The sequence below is a fragment of the Vanessa cardui genome, chromosome 3, assembly GCF_905220365.1.
Source record: "Vanessa cardui chromosome 3, ilVanCard2.1, whole genome shotgun sequence".
Lineage (NCBI taxonomy): Eukaryota > Metazoa > Arthropoda > Insecta > Lepidoptera > Nymphalidae > Vanessa > Vanessa cardui.
Window position 1 is genome coordinate 2,180,438 of NC_061125.1, and position 19,964 is coordinate 2,200,401.

The 19,964-nt window shown below is 31.5% G+C and overlaps 2 protein-coding genes across 2 annotated transcripts; one reads left to right on the forward strand and one right to left on the reverse strand.

The window, feature by feature from the left end:
* Positions 1–116: 116 nt before the first annotated feature.
* Positions 117–4,472, reverse strand: LOC124543584 (PWWP domain-containing protein 2A-like). Its single transcript, XM_047121828.1, has 3 exons — positions 4,311–4,472; positions 2,893–4,222; positions 117–570 (listed from the first exon to the last, which is right to left on the reverse strand). Exons 1-3 carry the CDS (start codon positions 4,460–4,462, stop codon positions 412–414), a joined length of 1,641 nt encoding a protein of 546 aa, XP_046977784.1. The 5' UTR covers positions 4,463–4,472; the 3' UTR covers positions 117–411.
* A 600-nt stretch (positions 4,473–5,072) lies between these two features.
* LOC124543797 (sideroflexin-2) lies at positions 5,073–16,615 on the forward strand. The gene is made up of 9 exons (XM_047122102.1): positions 5,073–5,231; positions 6,412–6,572; positions 7,224–7,394; positions 11,167–11,368; positions 12,347–12,425; positions 13,504–13,591; positions 14,452–14,577; positions 15,025–15,072; positions 15,332–16,615. The coding sequence occupies exons 2-9, from the start codon at positions 6,415–6,417 to the stop codon at positions 15,441–15,443; spliced, it is 984 nt and encodes a 327-aa protein (XP_046978058.1). The 5' UTR covers positions 5,073–5,231; positions 6,412–6,414; the 3' UTR covers positions 15,444–16,615.
* The last annotated feature ends 3,349 nt before the right edge of the window (positions 16,616–19,964 follow it).

Genomic DNA, 19,964 nt, shown 5'->3' on the forward strand with positions numbered 1-19,964 from the left:
GCAAAATACCTAGCTGCCCATACAGTACACACTAGACACACTTTGCAAATGTATGAGAAACTTACACATGATTTTGTACATAAATAAAAAAATTAAGCGCCAATCAAATTAAAATGAACAATAGTGACGATTTATTGTAACTAAATTAACACCAATACAAATATTTCTCTCTCTATCATGCGACAGTATAATAGAGAGATTATTATGGTATGTCAAAGTAGGTTAAAGATTGTGTGCACTAGAATCAGTACCAATATTTTTGAATGACGTCAAATTCGTACCACTAATTTTAAATTGTTACACTTAATGCCAACAGTTAACATTTAACTTACAACTAATGGTCAATGAGTTTGTGCAGACAGAAATATCACATTATTTTTTTATAAATTCGGCAGTATACCTTAATCACAATTATGAGAACACATCGATGGGTCTCGGTGAAACGGTTGCAAGGTTAGCCTGAGTCGGACTTGCTAGTGGATCAACGTGAGATTCAAGTTGCCTCGCTTCAATAGTTGCTTGCTTTACAGCCTCTTTATATGGACCCCTCTTCTTTTTGTTGAATCTTATCTGAAATCATCAATGTATTGGTTAATTAAAATGAGTTACAATATACCTCAGATTAGATCTAGATAAGTAATCACTGATTTTCAGTGATAACATTTTATTGAAATAGCTTTAATTTGATAATTAACATTTTTATTAGGTATCTTAGTAGTATTATTATACAAACAGAGTGAAAGTTTTTAAATTGAAATTAACTTCCACTATGGAAGCCAAAATAATGTGTGCGGATTTTAATTTCGCATATAAAAAAAACTCGTAGGAATGTTTCTGGTAAATTAATTTTCTCTAAAAATCTTTAAAAGTGAATTGAGATATTTCCAAATATTAGATAATCAAATCCATATACATTTTTACATAAAAGCATTTTTAAATCTCTTTAGAACAATAATTCTTCTCAGAAAAACTATGACAAAGTATATTCATTTGGAGTTGGCCATACTCTAAATAAGATACATTTATTCCAATGTAGTCAGTCTCCAATCAGCATAGATAGATCAATGCCAAATCTAAAATATGGTATTCATATTAATCCAGATAAAAAATGGATTTGGTACAAAAATACTAGGTTTTTACTTGTACTTTTTTTCTATTGGGAAATATTTAAAGCCAACAATAGGGTATTCTACGGTGTTTAAAATAGTACTTCAAAATGTTGCATATCCTCATAAAAAGCCACAAAAAATATATTTTGGCAAAATAAACACCTTTTCTTGTCAGAAAATGAAATTAAAATTTAAACCTTTTTATTCCCGGAAAAAACGATGTCAGTCATTTTGGTTACGTCACACCTGTATAAATAACAGTTCATATTCATAAATACCACCGGTATTCTGCTTTTACAAATCTGGTTTGAATTTTAGTAAATCCTTGAAGTTAAGGTTGATAGATATACCGTTAGTTAGTTAGTAGTTAGTTACCGATAGTGTAGCTGTTAATAACTTAACACCGAACTGACCGTATTTGCCGCATTTACGTCACACTATGGCGGCTCTTGACATGTAGATTAAACATTACGACTAATAATATCTACGACTATTACGTATAATAAAGTAATAATGTGCTTTTATGGCTCAAAATCAGAATTTTTAAGCATATTTCTATATAGTCTTTAAGTTTTTTAACTTTCATAATTTATATTTCACCACCGAAAGTACCCTATTGAGGAAACAAGTGATTTTTTTTATTTATTTTGAATGCTGCTGCATTTAGAGAGTAAACTGAGAGATAGAGAGAGTACTAAAATGTATGAGCTCTGTTCTAAATAATGATTTGTATTAAGAAAAAAAATACATAATTGGTTCTTAATAATTTTTAAATAACACAATGTTTTCTTTTTTTCTTTTATCTTTTGTTTTTATATTACTTTATAATAATTATATACTTATAACAATCAGTTGATTGATTATGTATTGATAAAATCTATTTCAAACATCCTTTGCAATAGAATATATTTATAAAATTTAGTTTTTTTGCATTCACTTATTTTAACTTCTCTTATTTCTTTTCTCTTAACTCATGGTTCTTTTGTCCTTACACAAGTGAAGTAGTCAGCTATATTTATTATATTAAGCTGTGCATAAGCATGTGCACAGACATAGTTGTATTACCTATTCCATTTAATGTGAACAATTCAATAAGATCAGAATATATGTATTCTTTCCAAGGCATGAGTAATAAATTTCATAAAAATTTTAATAAATTTTCATTTAGTAAAATTTTCTTAATAGAAAATATTTAAATCTTTCATGAGTTATACTCTTACGATAAAGTACTAAGTTAAATGGAATAGTTCCATATGGATGATATATTTAGAAATCATATGGGTTAAAATACTGTATGAACATACACATACTAATAATAATATCTGCCATAAGATTGTTTTAAGTCACATCTGTTTTGTATTGTATATATATGACTCATAAACATTACACTGTTAATGATAATATGTTTTGTAATTACTCCTTTTGTTTCTCATATTTTGAAATCCAAAATAGTATACTTAACTTTATTAATATATCTTTTTTCATAAAGAATAGTATGCCAATACTTATTTTAAGGAATTTCTTGTATTCCTTTCTACCCCTTAAATTAAGTCAAAAGCTTGTGCTAGGTGTGGAGATGACAATTTCACAATTCCATTAATTATTTCTTTGCATATATCATTGGAATATTATTTATATTCTGAAGTTATATTATAGAATATCATTAATAATAGTATAATATTATAAACACAATAATATGACTCAATTTGCATTATATAATTCAATTTATGTACTTTAAATGGTTTTAAGGACAATAACAATAGCTATAAAATTAAATGATTACCTTATAATCTTCTAGGAACGGACTTAGGCTATCACATGGCATCAGGGATGATGTTGTTGAAGCATACCAAGCTACATGAGCTCGAGCTGTTGGGGTGACACTCAGTACCCTCCCTGGCCACCATGGAAACCCAACAACTTTACCCCAGACAATATCCCCAGGAGATACTCGTAATAACTGTCCACCAACACCCTCTGTGCTGTTGGCGGGAAAGTCTGGCACTGTTTCACTTTCCCCATCATCTGACACATCATCATCTCTACGTTCATAAGAATTACTGCTTAATCTACGCAAGCTAATGGACAACTTCTGATTCAGACAATCCTTAATGTTACTGAAGTAGTCCATAGAGTCGTCATCACATTTGCTCGAGTTCTCATCACGTTTTTTCTGTACTTTATTTTTCTTTTTGTGTTTAACTTTATGCTTGTGTTTCTTTTCTAATGGATCTAAAGGTGGACTATTCGAAACATTGTTGCGTGGTGATAATGCCCCAATGTGTTTCGGAGATTGTTCTATCCATAGATCGACTGCTTTTACAGAATCACTATTTTTCTTAGCTTGCTTTTTAGCTTTTTTAAGTGCTTTTTTTACAGCCTTTGAGTCAGGTTTAGACGGCTTAGACATATCACAGGAAACACCAGAATCTTCGTTAAAATCACCACCTAACGGAGGTATTTTTACCACAGTTCCCTCACCTTCACCAAAACTAATTTTAAGTGTTCTGGCATTCGAAAATAAGTTACTAAATGAATTATCACTATCTTTACCATCTTCTTTATCACACATATCACTATTGTCAGAAACACTAACGAAAGCCAACTCCCTAGTTGTTTGGTCACTTTCATCACTAGATTTCACATTTTTTACATGTCTAATTTTCTCACCAGGTTTTGAGTTATTTTTTGTTTTTATAGCACTCGTTATTTCACTTGGTTGTAACCTAGATAGTTTGGGTATTAGCATGCTACCCATCAGATATTTTTTTTCTAATTTCGATGACTCAGAACCATCCTTGGGCGAATCGTCATCCGAATCTAATTTCCGCTTCTTGGACACGTCTACATTTTCACTATTTTCATTGCAAATCCCTTGGCAATTTGAACACAATACCTTCCTAGGTCTTAAGCGCACTGTCATCTTTTGTCGAGGCTGAGATTTCGACTTCGCGTTTGGTTTTTTAGATTTTTGCCCATCTTCAGTTCCGTACTGAGGCTCTTGATAAGTAAATCTTTGACTAACGGAATGTAGTTTGTCGTCTTTGTTCTCAACATTTTCGACTTGCTTTGTGAAAGCTGGGTGAAGACTATACACACCGAATGGTAAATTACTGGAAATAAAACAATAATATAGCAATAAACGGAATCATGAAAAATCAATCGATAACAACATTTTCATTCCAATACAACTATACAAACCTCTTATTAGAGTCAAGTAGTACACCTTGAAATTTTTTATCTTCACTACTATACGACACAACAATTAAATCTTCAAGCGCTTCTTCCACATTCACTAGAATCTGAGAATTCTTTTGAATCGTCATATCGGCTGTTGCAGCAACAGCCGCCATATTCTTTACTATTTCATAGACTAAATATTATAAACGTAAAAATATACACATTTTTCAACATTATCTTTGTCTTTGATTTCATTTAAGTAATACTTATCAATAAACATATGTAAATTGATTTCTTTATTGTTTTTCTCTTTCTTTCAACGAAATAGAAGTTAACTAGTCACAATCAACTTCTAGTTATTTTATTAGTAAATTAAAATAAAAATGTAGCAAAAAATAGCAAGACAAACAAGGATAAGGCCTACTATTCCATTAAGAAGAGGGTTTGGAACATATTTTCACCACGCTGTTCCAATGCGGGTTGGTGGAATGCACATGTGGCAGACTAACTAGACCATAAATGAAACGAGCTACTCATTAAGCCACACCGTTCAACCAGTGGCTTGAAAGACAGCAGCCAATACATGTTTCGCTTTTGATAGTTAGCTAGATTAGTAGCTAGAATGTTATTTAAAGGGTATTTTGACTGCGGCACGGCATATTTATCATAGCAGAACCTACATATTACTCTTTCAGTACAGACTGCTTGTACAGTATACTCTGCGTCTGTGTATGGTAGGTGCTAAATGGTTGTCAGTTGTCAGTTTTTGAGTGATACCATATATCACTCATAATCACATTCACTTGTCGTTGTCAGTTGTCACTTGCCGGTGTATGTGTAATGTGAATGTGTGTGTGTATGATATTATTATATTGTTGATTTATAATAAAGAAATTATATTTGGGATTAATTCTATTTAAGGTTTTGGTGTAGTAAATAACTGTAAGTATAAAGATTTTACTTATCCTTATTTTAATTTATATTTTTAAGTTATGTACATTCAAGTTACTTACATAATCTATTGCGGACAAATAATTCTCGTCTGCATGAAAAAGCTCAAGATTCAAGGACATCATAGAAAAAAAACTTGCTCATAACTCGACTCAAAAAAGCAAAAAAGACTTTTTTATTTTGAATTAATTTAATTACTGAAAATTAATTATCCCCACATATTATATCATATTTCTTTCGTTTAGAATAATTTATTATTGTTAAATATACGTACAATATTAAAAATGTTGTACTTTAATAATGAAACAATTTCTTTAATAATTCTACGAAAATTTTTACTCAATTAGCATGTATTATGTACAGCTAGGAAAGCTTTCATTTCAAACTATGAAAATATACCCTGTAATATAAGAAAAAATAATGTATTCAATGTAGAAATGACTTACTCGTTATGTATCATTACTCTTTTCATTATCACTGATGGTTGTAGGGCTTTGTGCAAACCCGTCTGGGTAACTTCCACCCATTTATCGTATATTCTACCACCAAACAGGAATATTTGGTACAGCTGTTTTGTATTTTTAAAGGCGTCATGAGCCAGAGAAATTACATGCAGGATGGTGGCACATTGCTGTGTTGTAAGGAATGGTTAATATTTCTCACAGCGGCAATGTCTGGGTGGTGGTGACCATTTACTATCAGATGGCCCATTTTCCCCAAAAAAAAAAGAAAACTAATTATTATTAATTTATACTTCATATGTGATCAGTATATTTATTACATAATGCCTCAGTGAAAGTATTATATAATCTGTCATATAAAGAAAGTCATAGTTATGGAATAATTTCATGTTTGAAAATATACAACTGTTTAAATAAATAGGTAATAAGATAAAAAATATTGCTTAATATGTACTCACTGCTGTTAAACTAATAGATTTTTTTTTGTGTAAAATAGAAAAGCAATCTAATAGATATATATTTTTAGTAAATATGAAAAAGCTTCTTATTGACTAAATCTGTTTACCATTAGAAAAAATACTACAATTTGTTTGTAGGGGAACAATTTGACACTCATTTAAATATAATTAAGAAAAAAAAACTAGTCTAAAATCAATAAATAAATTGTTTTTGAAACATAAACAATATCTCTTTTTTAATTTTATTTTCAGACCATGACCACCGAAAAAAGGATAGATATCACTCAGCCACTATGGGATCAAAGTACATTTACAGGCAGATTCAGGCATTTTGCCTTCATTTCAAATCCCCTACTATCATTGGTACCTGAAAAAGAACTTCATCAGGCCAAAGAACTGTATTTCAAATACAAGTAAGTATTTAATACCTAACTTAATCTATTATTTTCATGTAGATAATGTTATCATTATTTGTACTATTTAATATGTTAGAAAGAGTAGTAAATATGTGATAAATAAATTAATACTTGGAATTTATAGTGTCTTGTTATTTTAGATTCATAAGATATAGAGAACTATATAAACAACATAGCATCAACCACTAATCCTGTTGTACCTAAAGACTGTTCATATTGAAAAACAAGATATAATAAAAATGAAAACAATTCATAAATAATATGTATCAAGATAACAAGAAAACAAATCTTAGAACAACATATTCTATACAATGTACTAATATGTATAGCTCGTCTATATTACACTCTAAAAACAATTCTTGGTTAAAATTTGTTTATTTTATACTGAAACACTATTGTACTTAACTACTTATATTTTACCATCACTTATTTTTTTTTTAGAACAAAGTTCTCATAGTCGAATTGTCTGTATTCAAAATGCATTATCTTGTGAATCCATAGATTACTTGACCAATTCTATGTTAATATATTTAATCTTCTGCAAATTTAATTGAAATATCATGTGCAGGCTTCCTGCATGACAAAAAATAGAAGAAAGATGTTGTTCAGCTTTACAAATGTGTGTGTAATAAAATTGTGAATTTTTAGGCAGGGCCAAGAGCCAGCTGGTACAACTATGTCCCAGGTGGTCAGAGCCAAACAGCTATACGAGTCAGCCTTCCACCCGGACAGTGGTGAACTGCAGAATGTGTTTGGTAGGATGTCCTTTCAAATGCCCGGTGGTTGTCTCGTGACGGGTGCTATGCTGCAGTGGTATAGGTAAGAAAATTATTATTTATACTAATCTAATTAAAGGTTCTTGTTAAAGTGGATGTCAAATTCAAATTACTCAAGTTACTGCAAATTGTGCTTATTTTATCATATATGCCGTATGTTTAAAATACAAGAAAACATCGGTCTGAAATGACTTTAAAAAAGTAGTATTCGTCTATAGAAACGTCATCATGTTATCTCATATCTGAATATTTGACAGTATCCCATAAGTCTATATATATGTAGTCTGTGCTGGTCATATTTACAGTAGAAAAAAAAATATTGTAAGAGACACACTAGATAATACGATTATAATACACTCTGGATCTAGAAAGACATTTCCGAGTCATTTGTTATTGTATAAAATGTTAGTGATTTATACTCATACTATACAAGAATAATCGTAGTTTTCAACGTGTTTGTCTACCACTTAAAATAAAGTGCCTCTGCAGTTATTTGTTCTAAACGTAGCTTGCGGCACTTATGTAAATATCTCTAATAATAATTTCGACACACCCATTTTGTTACGTTGATTTGAACGTGTTTTGTTTCGCGATCATTGTTGTCAAGGTCAAGATTGGACGGCGGAGATTTTGAATAGCATTTTTTTTTTTTTTTTTTTTAACAACGTTCTCTGTTAATGTTACGATCGTTTGTGTGGAAAAATTAAAATTCGAATTAAGCTACGATCGCCTCCACTCGGTATCAAATAGACCTAGGCTAGCGGTTTTAATTAATGTACTTTATTTATAATACAAAACTACTACTCTAAACTACATCGTTTTAATTCTTCTTTCAATGTTTCGATAACAGTTTCGTCAACATCTAATCCTCCATTTTTTCGTAAATCCGTAATGAATATCAGAGAGTACTCAATTCAAGCTGACGACCAATGATATCGCAGCAATTCGCTATTAAATGTTGTTTATTTAGATAGTTTATAGATTGAAAGGAGACCGTGAACGTAGGACGAATTGAATAAGTAATGACAGATATAAAAAAGAAGTTAAATGTCCTAATGTACTGAGCCTAAAAAAAGAAAAATTCCTAAAAAAATATTATGTGTAGTAATACTATCTATGCGAAAGTAACCGCTGAACCGATGTTTCATGTAAAGATAGTATGAGTGGAGTAAAATGGGATGACGGTTTGTTTGCTATAGGCATTTATAACTTTCGCGCCAGCAAAGCCGCAGGTTCTTATAGTACCTTTCTATTAACAGAAATGCTATAAGAAGTTGTGTCGATATTTCATCATATAATTTTCATTATCATCATTATCATTACATAGTACATATAAAACAAAGTTCTTCACCGCTGTCTGATTACTCAACGGATTTTGATGCGGTTTTTTTAATAGATAGAGTGATTCGAGAGAAAAGTTTTGTATATAGTACATACTAAAGAAACTGATCATTTTAAAAGTTTCTAATGTGATGTTGTAAATAAATAAATTCTATAGTATATTTAGTACCAGTATTGCACCTGTGCGAATCCAGGGCGGGTCGCTAGTTGTAAATATTTCAATGGAATTTGAATCAATCCATACATTCTCTTTTACATTAATAAATTTAATTTTGTTATCCATTATTACTAGTATATTTTATTTTATTATATTTTATTTTATGTATAATACTCATCTAAGCCAGGTTAAACATATATCGTCACGGTAGCATGCGTAAGCGATCCCGTAGCGTCCGCCGAAAAACGGAGAGGGTACCGCTGGTATTTTAGTGGGTAAACTTGGCATACTTGGGCGCACTCGGCGTCCAGGGTTCCGGAGAGTCCCACACCCCCCCCACTTTCCATCAGTTTTTTCAGCGAAAAAAAAAAGTTTAACATATATTCATTGTACGGAACATGCTTCACAATAGTTCAACTCGCACTTGTCTGGTTTTTTATGTATTTCGAATACGAACTCTGCGGTTTATTATAATTGATATATTCTTGTATTTTATAATTAGTGTTTTATATTTTTTTTAAACCAGGAAGGCAGTACAAGACTGCCGAGTCGGAAAGTCGGTGTGTTAGTTTTTGTTAGATGCTTAAATATATGTAATTATTATGCAAATATAATCAAGTAGATACTATAGATAACAGATAGGGCTATTTGTATAATGTATCTACAGATTGATATCGAAATAAACCGAAACAAAAAAACATAAATCAGTATTATGGTCCTACGCAGTGGTGTAATACTCCATAATACTGATTTATCGACTGTAAAATTCATCAATTCGCAACAAATATTGATAGCAACACTTGCTCTGCTATAACCGTAACAGCACCAAGGAATGTGTCGCCATTAAGAAGCAGAAATTTTAAGTTGAAATTCAATCGAATGTTATTAATTAAAGTTTATAGGTAACTAGCGATCAGACCCGGCGTCGTACGAGGACGATGCTGATACTAAATGTAGTTGAGAATGTCTAAATGATAGTGTTTCTTTACTATGTGGGCCACGTATTGTATACAAGAACTTTTCTCTTTAAAGACTCTATCTAATAATAAAGACTCTATCTATTAATAAAAACTGCATCAAAATCCGTTGCGTAATTTCAAAGATCATTTCAGATACATACATAGACTTTATTTTATACTGTGTAATGATAATGATGAACTATATAGTACTTAAGCGAAATTAGATCTTGATTGGATCAATTAATGTTAATGCGTATATACACATACTCTGTCAGTCGTTCAATGTACAATATGTATGTATAGATAAATAAACTTAAAACCTTAGATTCAGAGCCGTTTGTAACCTATTGGAGGCCTTAGGCATATTAGAATAATGGCGCCCTTTGACTTTGATAGAACAATATTTTGTTAGAATATACAAATAAACTTTCATTGTTCTTCAATTTGCGAATAAATAATTGTTCGTTGAAATAACTATTTGCTGATTTGTTATACTGCATATGTTTTTATTTAATCAAATCAAAATACTCATTACTGTACACCAATAAACACAGACATAAGTCACATTCAAAAAGGATGCCCAAGGGGCGTCCTTATCGCTAAAACAGCGACCTCTTCCATCATCATCATCATCATCATCAGCCTGTACCCGTCCACTGCTGGACATAAGCCTCTCCAAGTGCACGCCACTGTGGTCTTTCTCCGGCTACTCGCATCCAGACACCCTTAAAGTTAACAGACCTCTTCCAGGCAACCTTAAAGATGGAAAGAAAGAGATATTTCTTCGACAAAGAACCCTCAGGTTACCTGTCTGGTAACCACCCACTCATCAAATATTCTATATTGTGTATTGTTGTGTTCTGATATCGGTAAGAATGATAAGTGAACCACTGTAACTTCAAGCATAAGGGATATAACTTAGTTCCCAAGGTTGGTCGTCCATTGGAAATGTAGAATGATTAAAAAATCTTACCGCGCCAATGTAGATGATGGTGGCCACTTACCATCAAGTGATCCATTTGTTGGCAGACGAGCATATGGGCCACGTGATGGTAAGTGGTCACCATAACCCATAGACAATGACGCTGTAAGAAATATTAACTATTCCTTACATCGTCAATGTGCCACCAACCTTGGGAACTAAGATGTTATGTCCCTTGTGCCTGTAGTTACACTGGCTCACTCACCCTTCAAACCGGAACACAACAATACTAAGTACTGTTATTTGGCGGTAGAATAACTGATGAGTGGGTGGTACCTACCCAGACGGGCTTGCACAAAGCCCTACCACCAAGATAAGATCTGCAGCTGCCAGCATTATAAACTAGTTACTAAGTTGATGGTTTGTTTGTTTGCAGAACAGCAACTGCGGTTGTGTTCTGGCAATGGGTGAATCAATCCTTCAACGCTCTGGTCAACTACACGAACCGCAACGCGAACTCGCCGCTGACCACGACCCAGATGGGCGTCGCGTACGTGTCGGCGACGTCAGCCGCCATGGCGACTGCGTTGACGTTCAAATTCGTCATACAGAAACGCGCGACTAATCCCATTTTAGCTGTGAGTGTAATCTTTTAACATACTTATACTATATATGGCGACCTCCGTGGTCGAGTGGTGTGTACACCGGTTTTCATGGGTCAACCACTCTGAGGTCCTGGGTTCGATTCCCAGTCGAGTCAATTTAGATTATCATTTGTTTTCTATGCCGTCTTGGGTCTGGGTGTTTGTGGTACCGTCGTTACTTCTGATTTTCCATAATACAAGTGCTTTAGCTACTTACTTAAATTTGGATCAGAGTAATGTATGTGATGTTGTCTCATATATTTATATATATATTTTAACATACTTGTAAACACAGACCTATACTAACATAACAAAAGCCTGTAAATTCCTCATTGTTGAGCTAAGGCCTCCTGTCCCTTTAAGGAGAAGTTTTGAAACATATTCCACCACGCTCTTACAATGCGGGTTGTGTGACACTCATGTTGCAGAATTTCTATGAAATGCATTTCTATGCTTGCAAATTTCCTCACGATGTTTTGCTTCACCTCCGAGCACAAGATGAATTATAAACACAAATTAAGTATATGAATATTCAGTGGTGCTTGCCTTTATTTGAACCCGAAATCATCGGTTATCATGCACGCGTACTAACCACTGCAGATTTTTTTGTTTGTGTTTTATTTTGTTAATGTGTGTTTTAATTGATTCTCCAAAGACTAAGTGTATTGTCGGTAAATTGTAGAAAAATAAGATAAAAAGTATAAAAGTTAGCTTGATATAGTTTGATGATTGCTTCTTAATTTATTCTTAATGTTTTGGTGTCAACCTTAAAATAAGGGGACTGACAACTCCTGTCAATATGGCATGCTGCCATGTCATTATCTAAAATGACTCGCTTTCTGAAAAGCTTCCAACTATTTATACGGAGACAAGAGTGTTTGTTGTAATTGTAGTTTCTGTTTTTTTTTTATAATCTGTGCATTTAGAAATTTTCCACTCCCATATAACTTATGGCTTATAAAATGTTTTCAGAGATTCGTTCCGTTCTTTGCAGTGGCGGCCGCTAACTGGGTCAACATTCCATTAATGAGGCAGAATGAAATCCTTCTAGGTTAGTAGAAAATTCTATTAAAAAAAGACACTTTAAAACAGTGGCTGTATGTCACGAAGCCTTAGTCTTTTACAAAAAGAGAAAACCTATCAAAGCAATACAGATTTTCAGAATTAAATGGTGGTAGTTTTAGCCCGGCTTATTTTTCTAAAATTAAATATAACAGATATTTATTTAATAATTATACCATTTTAAAACTACGTAAAGAAAAACATTTTTATGCGGTAACTCATTAATCATACACTTTTTATGAAAGACTGTCAAGTATTTTCGAATGAGTAGTAGATTTTTTAAGGGTGCATGTAATGTAAATCTTTTATACTAACACTTGAAAATAGGCACGGCGTTTTCATTAAAATATACAAAATATTTACAGAATGTAACATGTCAACTAGTTTAAGGATGTTTTATAGTATAAAATATTTAGAAAAAAAATGCAAATAATAAATAAAGTTTTTTTTTTTAATTAACATGGTTATTTTTATTATTAAAGTTATAAATTTCGGGATATTTAAACGAGACTCGTTAACAAGACATTCGTAGACAATGCTCGAAATATCGAGCTCCACCGAACAAAAATAAAAAAACATGGTAGATATCCCGAAATTTATAACTTTAATATTAAATAAGGTTAGTTTAAAGAAACTTAGGTAATTTATGGAATTTATTTTAGAATTCTGAAAATTAATAAGCAGGAGTATATTCATTTATTGTATAGATGTATTCATTTAAGACGGCGACCGTTAAATTATTTAATTTTCAATAAAATACACTCGAGAAATATAATCAATTTTGTATGTTTTTGCCGACTGTACTCTTAGTCGCCTCACGCACACTAAGTCATCGTCTAAGCATGAGCGACTTATAGTAATATGCACGTCAATAATTTAAAGTATGATTATCAATTAAGTTTAGCCTTGGTAGTATATTTTCTAATATTGGATTAAATTTTTACAAAAAAAAAACTTACTCCCTATATAATCATAGAATGTCTAATTTAATTGGAATAAATTCGTTTCTATTTGAATTTGGAACGTGTTATCAGTAACCAGTTTTTAATATTTATATACTGTTTCAGGTCTAGATGTGACGGATGAAAATGGAAAAATTATAGGAAAATCACAGCTTGCTCCCGTTAAAGGGATATCCCAAGTCGTAACATCCAGGTATACATATTAATATATTATTTCATACTAGCTGTGCCCGCGACTTCGTACGCGTTTGAATTTAAAAACAATGTTATTTTAGGCTTATTTACTCCTTATTATATCAGTTATCTGCCAGTGGAAGTCCCGTCTAATTCGGTCCAGCCGTTCCAGAGATTAGCCGGAACAAACAGAAATTGTAAATAATGTTATTTTGGTATATGTACCGTGTATGCACTGAGTAAAAAAGGGCTATTTTAGAAAGAAAGAAAAGTTTTTATTAGGACTCAGTACATAATAAGAGAATAAGAAGTATAAAAATTTGAAACAAAAGGAAGAAAAACAACAAAAATAAAAACATATTAACTAACTATAACTGCTCGCTAATTTAATATACAAAAAAAAAAACAAACAGCAATACAAAACAACATAATGATACTTAACGTGTCCTAAAAATTACCATTCAGCATGCAAGTTGGGTTCCAAGAACCCAACGCTGATTTTCAATGGTACCCTGTGTGGTTGTGATGGGCTGTGACAATATATGATAATGTATTATAAAAATAAAAAAAAAATCTACAATGTTTAATAAAATACATACATCTTTATGAAATAATTATTATTAGCTAATAGAACAAAATTGCCATTATCTATATAATAATTTTAATATTACAAACAGACACTCCAATTTTATTATATGTGTAGATGATTAACAGCGTCGATCTATATGTTACTTCCATTGCTTCCATGTAAAAGTTATTACTGGGCAGCAAAAGTCATTTCTAACTTGATACATCCTTTCTTATATTTTTTTAATTTTATTTATTTCTATTGTTTATTATTTTAAAGTATGTAACTTTATATATGTTTTATATTTTCAGGATAATAATGTGTGCTCCTGGTATGTTGCTGCTGCCTGTGATCATGGAGAGGCTGGAACCCAAGGCCTGGATGAAGAGGATCAGGTGGGCTCACATCGGTATCCAGACGGGCATTGTTGGTTTGTTGTAAGTATAATTTTTATGTACATATTATCTTTAATGACGACCTCCATGGTCGAGTGGTGTGTACACCGGTTTTCATGGGTACGCCACTCTGAGGTCCCGGGTTCGATTCCCGGCCGAGTCGATGTAGATTACCATTAGTTTTCTATGTTGTCTTGGGTCTGGGTGTTTGTGGTACCGTCGTTACTTCTGATTTCCATAACACAAGTGCTTCAGCTACATACATTGGGATCAGAGTAATGTATGTGATGTTGTCTCATATTTATTATTATTTATTATTATTATAATGTAGCTATATTTTATTCTATTATTAACAATTTAAAATACAGTATATTGAACAATTTGTTTGGCAATTCTGTTCAAATCAGGGATTTTTTTTACAAATTATTTTTTTATAAGAAAGTGCTAAATTTGAATACCTATTTATATTTTACTTTAAACTTTTTTCAGCTTAACCTTCATGGTGCCAACTGCGTGTGCAATATTCCCACAGAAATGGTAAGTTATATTTATCGTAATTTATATCTCAACTTTTCGCTTATTTATAAATTTAGGCAGACTTTCCAACGAGTCAACTCATATTGTGAGAAAAAACTAACTCGTCCTTAACCATGGGAACTACGATTTCTTACTCACTGTTTTAAACCGTGACATAACTATTTGTGCAATGTTTAATGCTTGCGAACCCTACCCAGTTGTGTACGGTTAGCAAAAAAATTATGTGTAGATTTTTTAAAGTATTTTTTTTATTTTTTAGTAAACTCTCCGTGGATACAATGAAGCGTTACGAAAAGGAAAGATACGAGGAAATCTTAAAGAACACGGACGGAAAGCCGCCTCAGTACGTTTATTTCAATAAGGGTCTGTAAATAGTTATTTAAGTAGTAATCTGTAGATTAGTCGAAAATCAGTAGGATTAAGCTAGTTGCGTACACGCGGTAATCGTTTCGAATTGTCAATTATTATTTAGTTATTACTACTTATTATTGTATGAATTGAGGATAGACACTTCTTATTCTGGATGACAGCGCTATTCTGTAAGAACTCACTTCGCATCTCACCGAGCGATAAGTTTGATGAGGATCCTTAAGGCATTAGACGACCTCCGTGGTCGAGTGGTGTGTTCACCGGTTTTCATGGGTACACTACTCTGAAGTCCCGGGTTCGATTCCCGGCCGAGTCGATGTAGATTACCATTAGTTTTCTATGTTGTCTATGGTCTGGGTGTTTGTGGTACCGTCGTTACTTCTGATTTCCATAACACAAGTGCTTCAGCTACTTACATTGGGATCAGAGTAATGTATGTGATGTTGTCTCATATTCGTATATATCTACGAGCCTAATATATCCAAGAAATATAAAAATAGTTCAAATAATGCTAAGATTTAGTACTAAAGTTCGCTGCAGCAAAAATTTTAACGATGTCGTCTTGTCAAACTGTTAAAACATACAGCGCTAGATCGCTTATGGAGAGTATTTTTCTCGCGATCAAAACGACTTAAGCGCCTTCAGTTTCAAGGCGCTTACGCTTTTCTTTGATATGAGTTTTAAAGTATGTATAAGTTCTTACAGAATGTGCACTGTACTATACGTGTATATGTTTTTTATTGTTTATGTTACATTAACACTAAAAGTAATAACAAGTTTAGTGAATGAATTGTTTGTATTGAGAACTAACAATACTTTTATAAATGAATCAATAGACTATAGATACAGATTATAAAAAATATCTATCAAAGGCGTAGCAAAGGTTTTTAGTTGGGGGATGTCGTTAATTTGTTGCCTTAGTACTTAAGCCATTTTTGCATCGAGTTTATTTTTTCGAGATGGCCCAGTGGTTAGAACGCGTGCATCTTAACCGATGATTGCGGGTTCAAACCCAGGTAAGCACCGCTGATTCATGTGCTTAATTTGTCTTTATAATTCATCTCGTGCTCAACGGTGAAGGAAAACATCGTGAGGAAACCTGCATGTGACAAATTTCATAGAAATTCTGCCACATGTGTATTCCACCAACCCGCTTTGGAACAGCGCGGTGGAATATGTTCCAAACCTCCTCAACGGGAGAGGAGGCCTTTAGCCCAGCAGTGGGAATTTACATGTTGTTGTTATTTTGAAGCCCACGCCCACCTATGCTGTCACGCCCCTCCTACTTTGCTACACCAATGATATATTGTATAACCCAAGGGTTGTTCACTACTGATACTAGACGGTGCTTCAATTACAGTTACAAAGCAATAGCATTTATGTTGTGAGCATTTAAACGATTCTCGATTATCAAAATCGAATGTTAATAATCGATTTTAATACAATATATAATCTATATTAGCAAGCATATATATGAATATAATTCCAATTATCAATTGAAAATATTAATAAAATTTATTGAGATCTGAATTTTAAATGTTTTATCCTGAAAATGGCTGGTTTAAGATTATTGTGCTTAAAATTAAATAATATTAGTTGTAATTGACAAAATCAAATCGAATCTTCTACATCACTATAACTTTTAAAGTGGCAAATATATTCCTTATGATATCTATGATATATTCAGCAAATAAAAAAAATAATCACGATTTAATATGATTTATAATTAATTGTTGGCAATAAATTGGCTTGCAACAAAGTGTGCGCAGATTGATTCTAATTATTTGAGAGTTTGGATATAATCTGTTTACAAATTATTACCTTTATTATTTCTTATTTGATTAGATTAAAAAAATATTACGCACACAATATTATTCCATGTTACTGTCAATATATAATGAAAGCAATTATTATTGTATTATAAAAATATATTTGTGAAATCCAAAATTTATGCACTTTTTAATTTAACAGTATTATATATAATTTAAAATTTATAGAAATGATTGAATATGTACTCATTAATGTAAGTGCCATTCGCATTAAATTATTGATTTTTTTTATGGGTATTATATATAATCTCTTTTTTATTTTTCTGTTTTCGAATAGCATATATGTATTTAATTATTTTTTAATACGTTATATCTAAAAGTATACATATATCATAAATTAAAAATTCAATTTATGTAAAATATAGACCGTTTAACCAACACACTTAGAGCATATGTGTAATAAATTATTAATAATGAGTCAGCTCCGTTGTCCTAGCGCATACCTATGTTTCGACTACCAAAAATATGCTAGGGTTGTCACAAAATCAATATATACTTTATTCAAACAGCCAATAGTATTAAGTGAAGCTACCACTACCATTCGGAAAGTAGATTCTACTCACAAGAACAGGCAAGAAACTCAGTAGTTTATATTTTTCAACATTTAAAATACAGTCATGCTAGTTCATTACAATTTTATAGGCATGTAATATATCCAGCTTGGAAGTTAACAAGTAATAACAACACAAAAGAACTACTATCATTTATATGTGATATGAATTATAAACAAAGCAATACAATAATAATAGTATACTGTATAGTATCATGAACGTTAAACGCGGACATCTGCTTTCGCGGACGTGACACGCCTTACACAATAGTACGATGCCCCCCCCCCCCTCCGATTTGTCTAGACGCCTAGTTCACTAGTATTAATTTATTACACATATGCTGTGTTCAACGGCCATTACTCGTTGTGCCCTCTGATATAGATTTTTCTTATTAATTCTTACGTATTATTGCTTTTTATTACAACGATGTGACTTTTTTTAATAAGTCTTAAAATCTTTTACTAATTTATTTTTTTTGAATTCGTATTATTTGTGATATTAAAACTTAACCGTCAGATTTTTTCTTTTCAGACAGACAGATCTTTTATTTTTATTTATATATATAACAGATAATAAACTATGACATGTTATAAAAACAAAAAAATGCGTGTGTTTGTGTGTGGTTCATATGATTTTTTTTGTGTAATTTTTATTATATTAATCACTTAGCATATGTCAGTTGTAATTTCGTACTTACATTTCTTTTGTTATTTACTGTTATTACATTCCATAATATTCTAATTGTTATTATAAAATATGGATGTATTAATTGAATATATTTTTTGCATTGGTTTTTTTTGACGCGTATTTAGGTATTTTTTATAACATTAAATACTTCTTAAAATTACACATCAGCCTGGCAATACCACTCTTGGCCTTAGGGTAATTCCACTTATAAAATAACTTTCACTCAATTAATATGATTTGAATAATAAATAACATAATGAATTATTAGCTTTACATATAAGAGATCTTGCTCCAATTATATGCTTTGTAGTACGAAACGCGAGGCCCCTGAGCAATGTGGGGCCTATAATTTGCTTCATTGTTTTTAAGTTAATGATCGCTAACTCCACTAATTTTAGGATTGTTTGCTTAATTTTTTTTTATTGCGAATATTTTTAAGCTATATTTGTTTGTGTTGAACTTTTTTTTTGATAAGTTTGACATACTTTTTTGTGATAATAAAAAGCCATTAAAATTAAAACCTACTTACGTTTTTTTGTGTACGAGGTTAAGTTTGATTTTTGTATTCGTTTTTTCTAGAAACATCGGCTTTTTAGGATTTATTGATAGTTGTTTTTGTATATGAATATATTAGTTGATACAAATAAAAGTGTAGTTATTATTTCTGTTGAAATAATTCGGATGTTAATTCTTCTGTATTGTTAATGCTTTAAAAAAGACAATAAAGTGTAGTTCCATAAATGTGTGTTTTACTTATATTGCTTGTTCCATTTTTTACCTATGCAACAGCTGGTGGTGAGTTTTGAAAATAGAAATCCCTCAGCATAAATTCTATAACAATGAAAAATAAAACAAAGATCTGTTTTAAGTTCCGTTGTAGTGGAAAAGTTATTTTGTAATTGAATATTTTTGAAAAACATACCTCATGCTAAATATTTTATTAACGTAGTTTCTTCACGAGCGAAATGATAAAATAATTATTTTAAAAAAACAAGTTTTTACTTAAGTGAATAAGTATCATCAACAAAACAAACGATAATCATATAATTATTATTATAATGTCAACAAAACCAAGGGTGAGTAAAATTTAGTTTACTTGGTTGCGTGGATATTTTCTTTCAGTTTCAATCTATTCACTCGTATTAATAAGTGAATATGAACAAAAAATAGGATAATATATCAATAGGGATAGTAAAATGAGATCTTGTGTTCCTACACAATTTGGTACCGTGATCGAAATTTGGGATGATATATAAACTGACGAACTTAGACGGCAGTGTCATTGCAAATAAATAAATGACACGTACAGATTAAATTAAAAAAAGGATGATTGTAATGTCTGAATTTGCTATTAGGGTCTGATAAAACTGAGAAATATTGAATTATTTACAAGGTCATGTAATTAAATTTTGTCAAACATGAGTTGTTCAAAGATCAATGACTATCTTCCGAGGCT

What these genes read in the sequence shown, in the direction of transcription:
- LOC124543584 (XM_047121828.1), bottom strand. Translation starts at nt 4,462, where the DNA reads ATGGCGGCTGTTGCTGCAACAGCCGATATGACGATTCAAAAGAATTCT. An exon ending in CTACTTGACTCTAATAAGAG is followed by an intron (nt 4,223 to 4,310) that starts GTTTGTATAGTT and finishes TTTTATTTCCAG; the next exon opens with TAATTTACCATTCGGTGTGT. An exon ending in CGTTCCTAGAAGATTATAAG is followed by an intron (nt 571 to 2,892) that starts GTAATCATTTAA and finishes TGATGATTTCAG; the next exon opens with ATAAGATTCAACAAAAAGAA.
- LOC124543797 (XM_047122102.1), top strand. Translation starts at nt 6,415, where the DNA reads ATGACCACCGAAAAAAGGATAGATATCACTCAGCCACTATGGGATCAA. An exon ending in GCTATGCTGCAGTGGTATAG is followed by an intron (nt 7,395 to 11,166) that starts GTAAGAAAATTA and finishes GTTTGTTTGCAG; the next exon opens with AACAGCAACTGCGGTTGTGT. An exon ending in GCAGAATGAAATCCTTCTAG is followed by an intron (nt 12,426 to 13,503) that starts GTTAGTAGAAAA and finishes ATACTGTTTCAG; the next exon opens with GTCTAGATGTGACGGATGAA.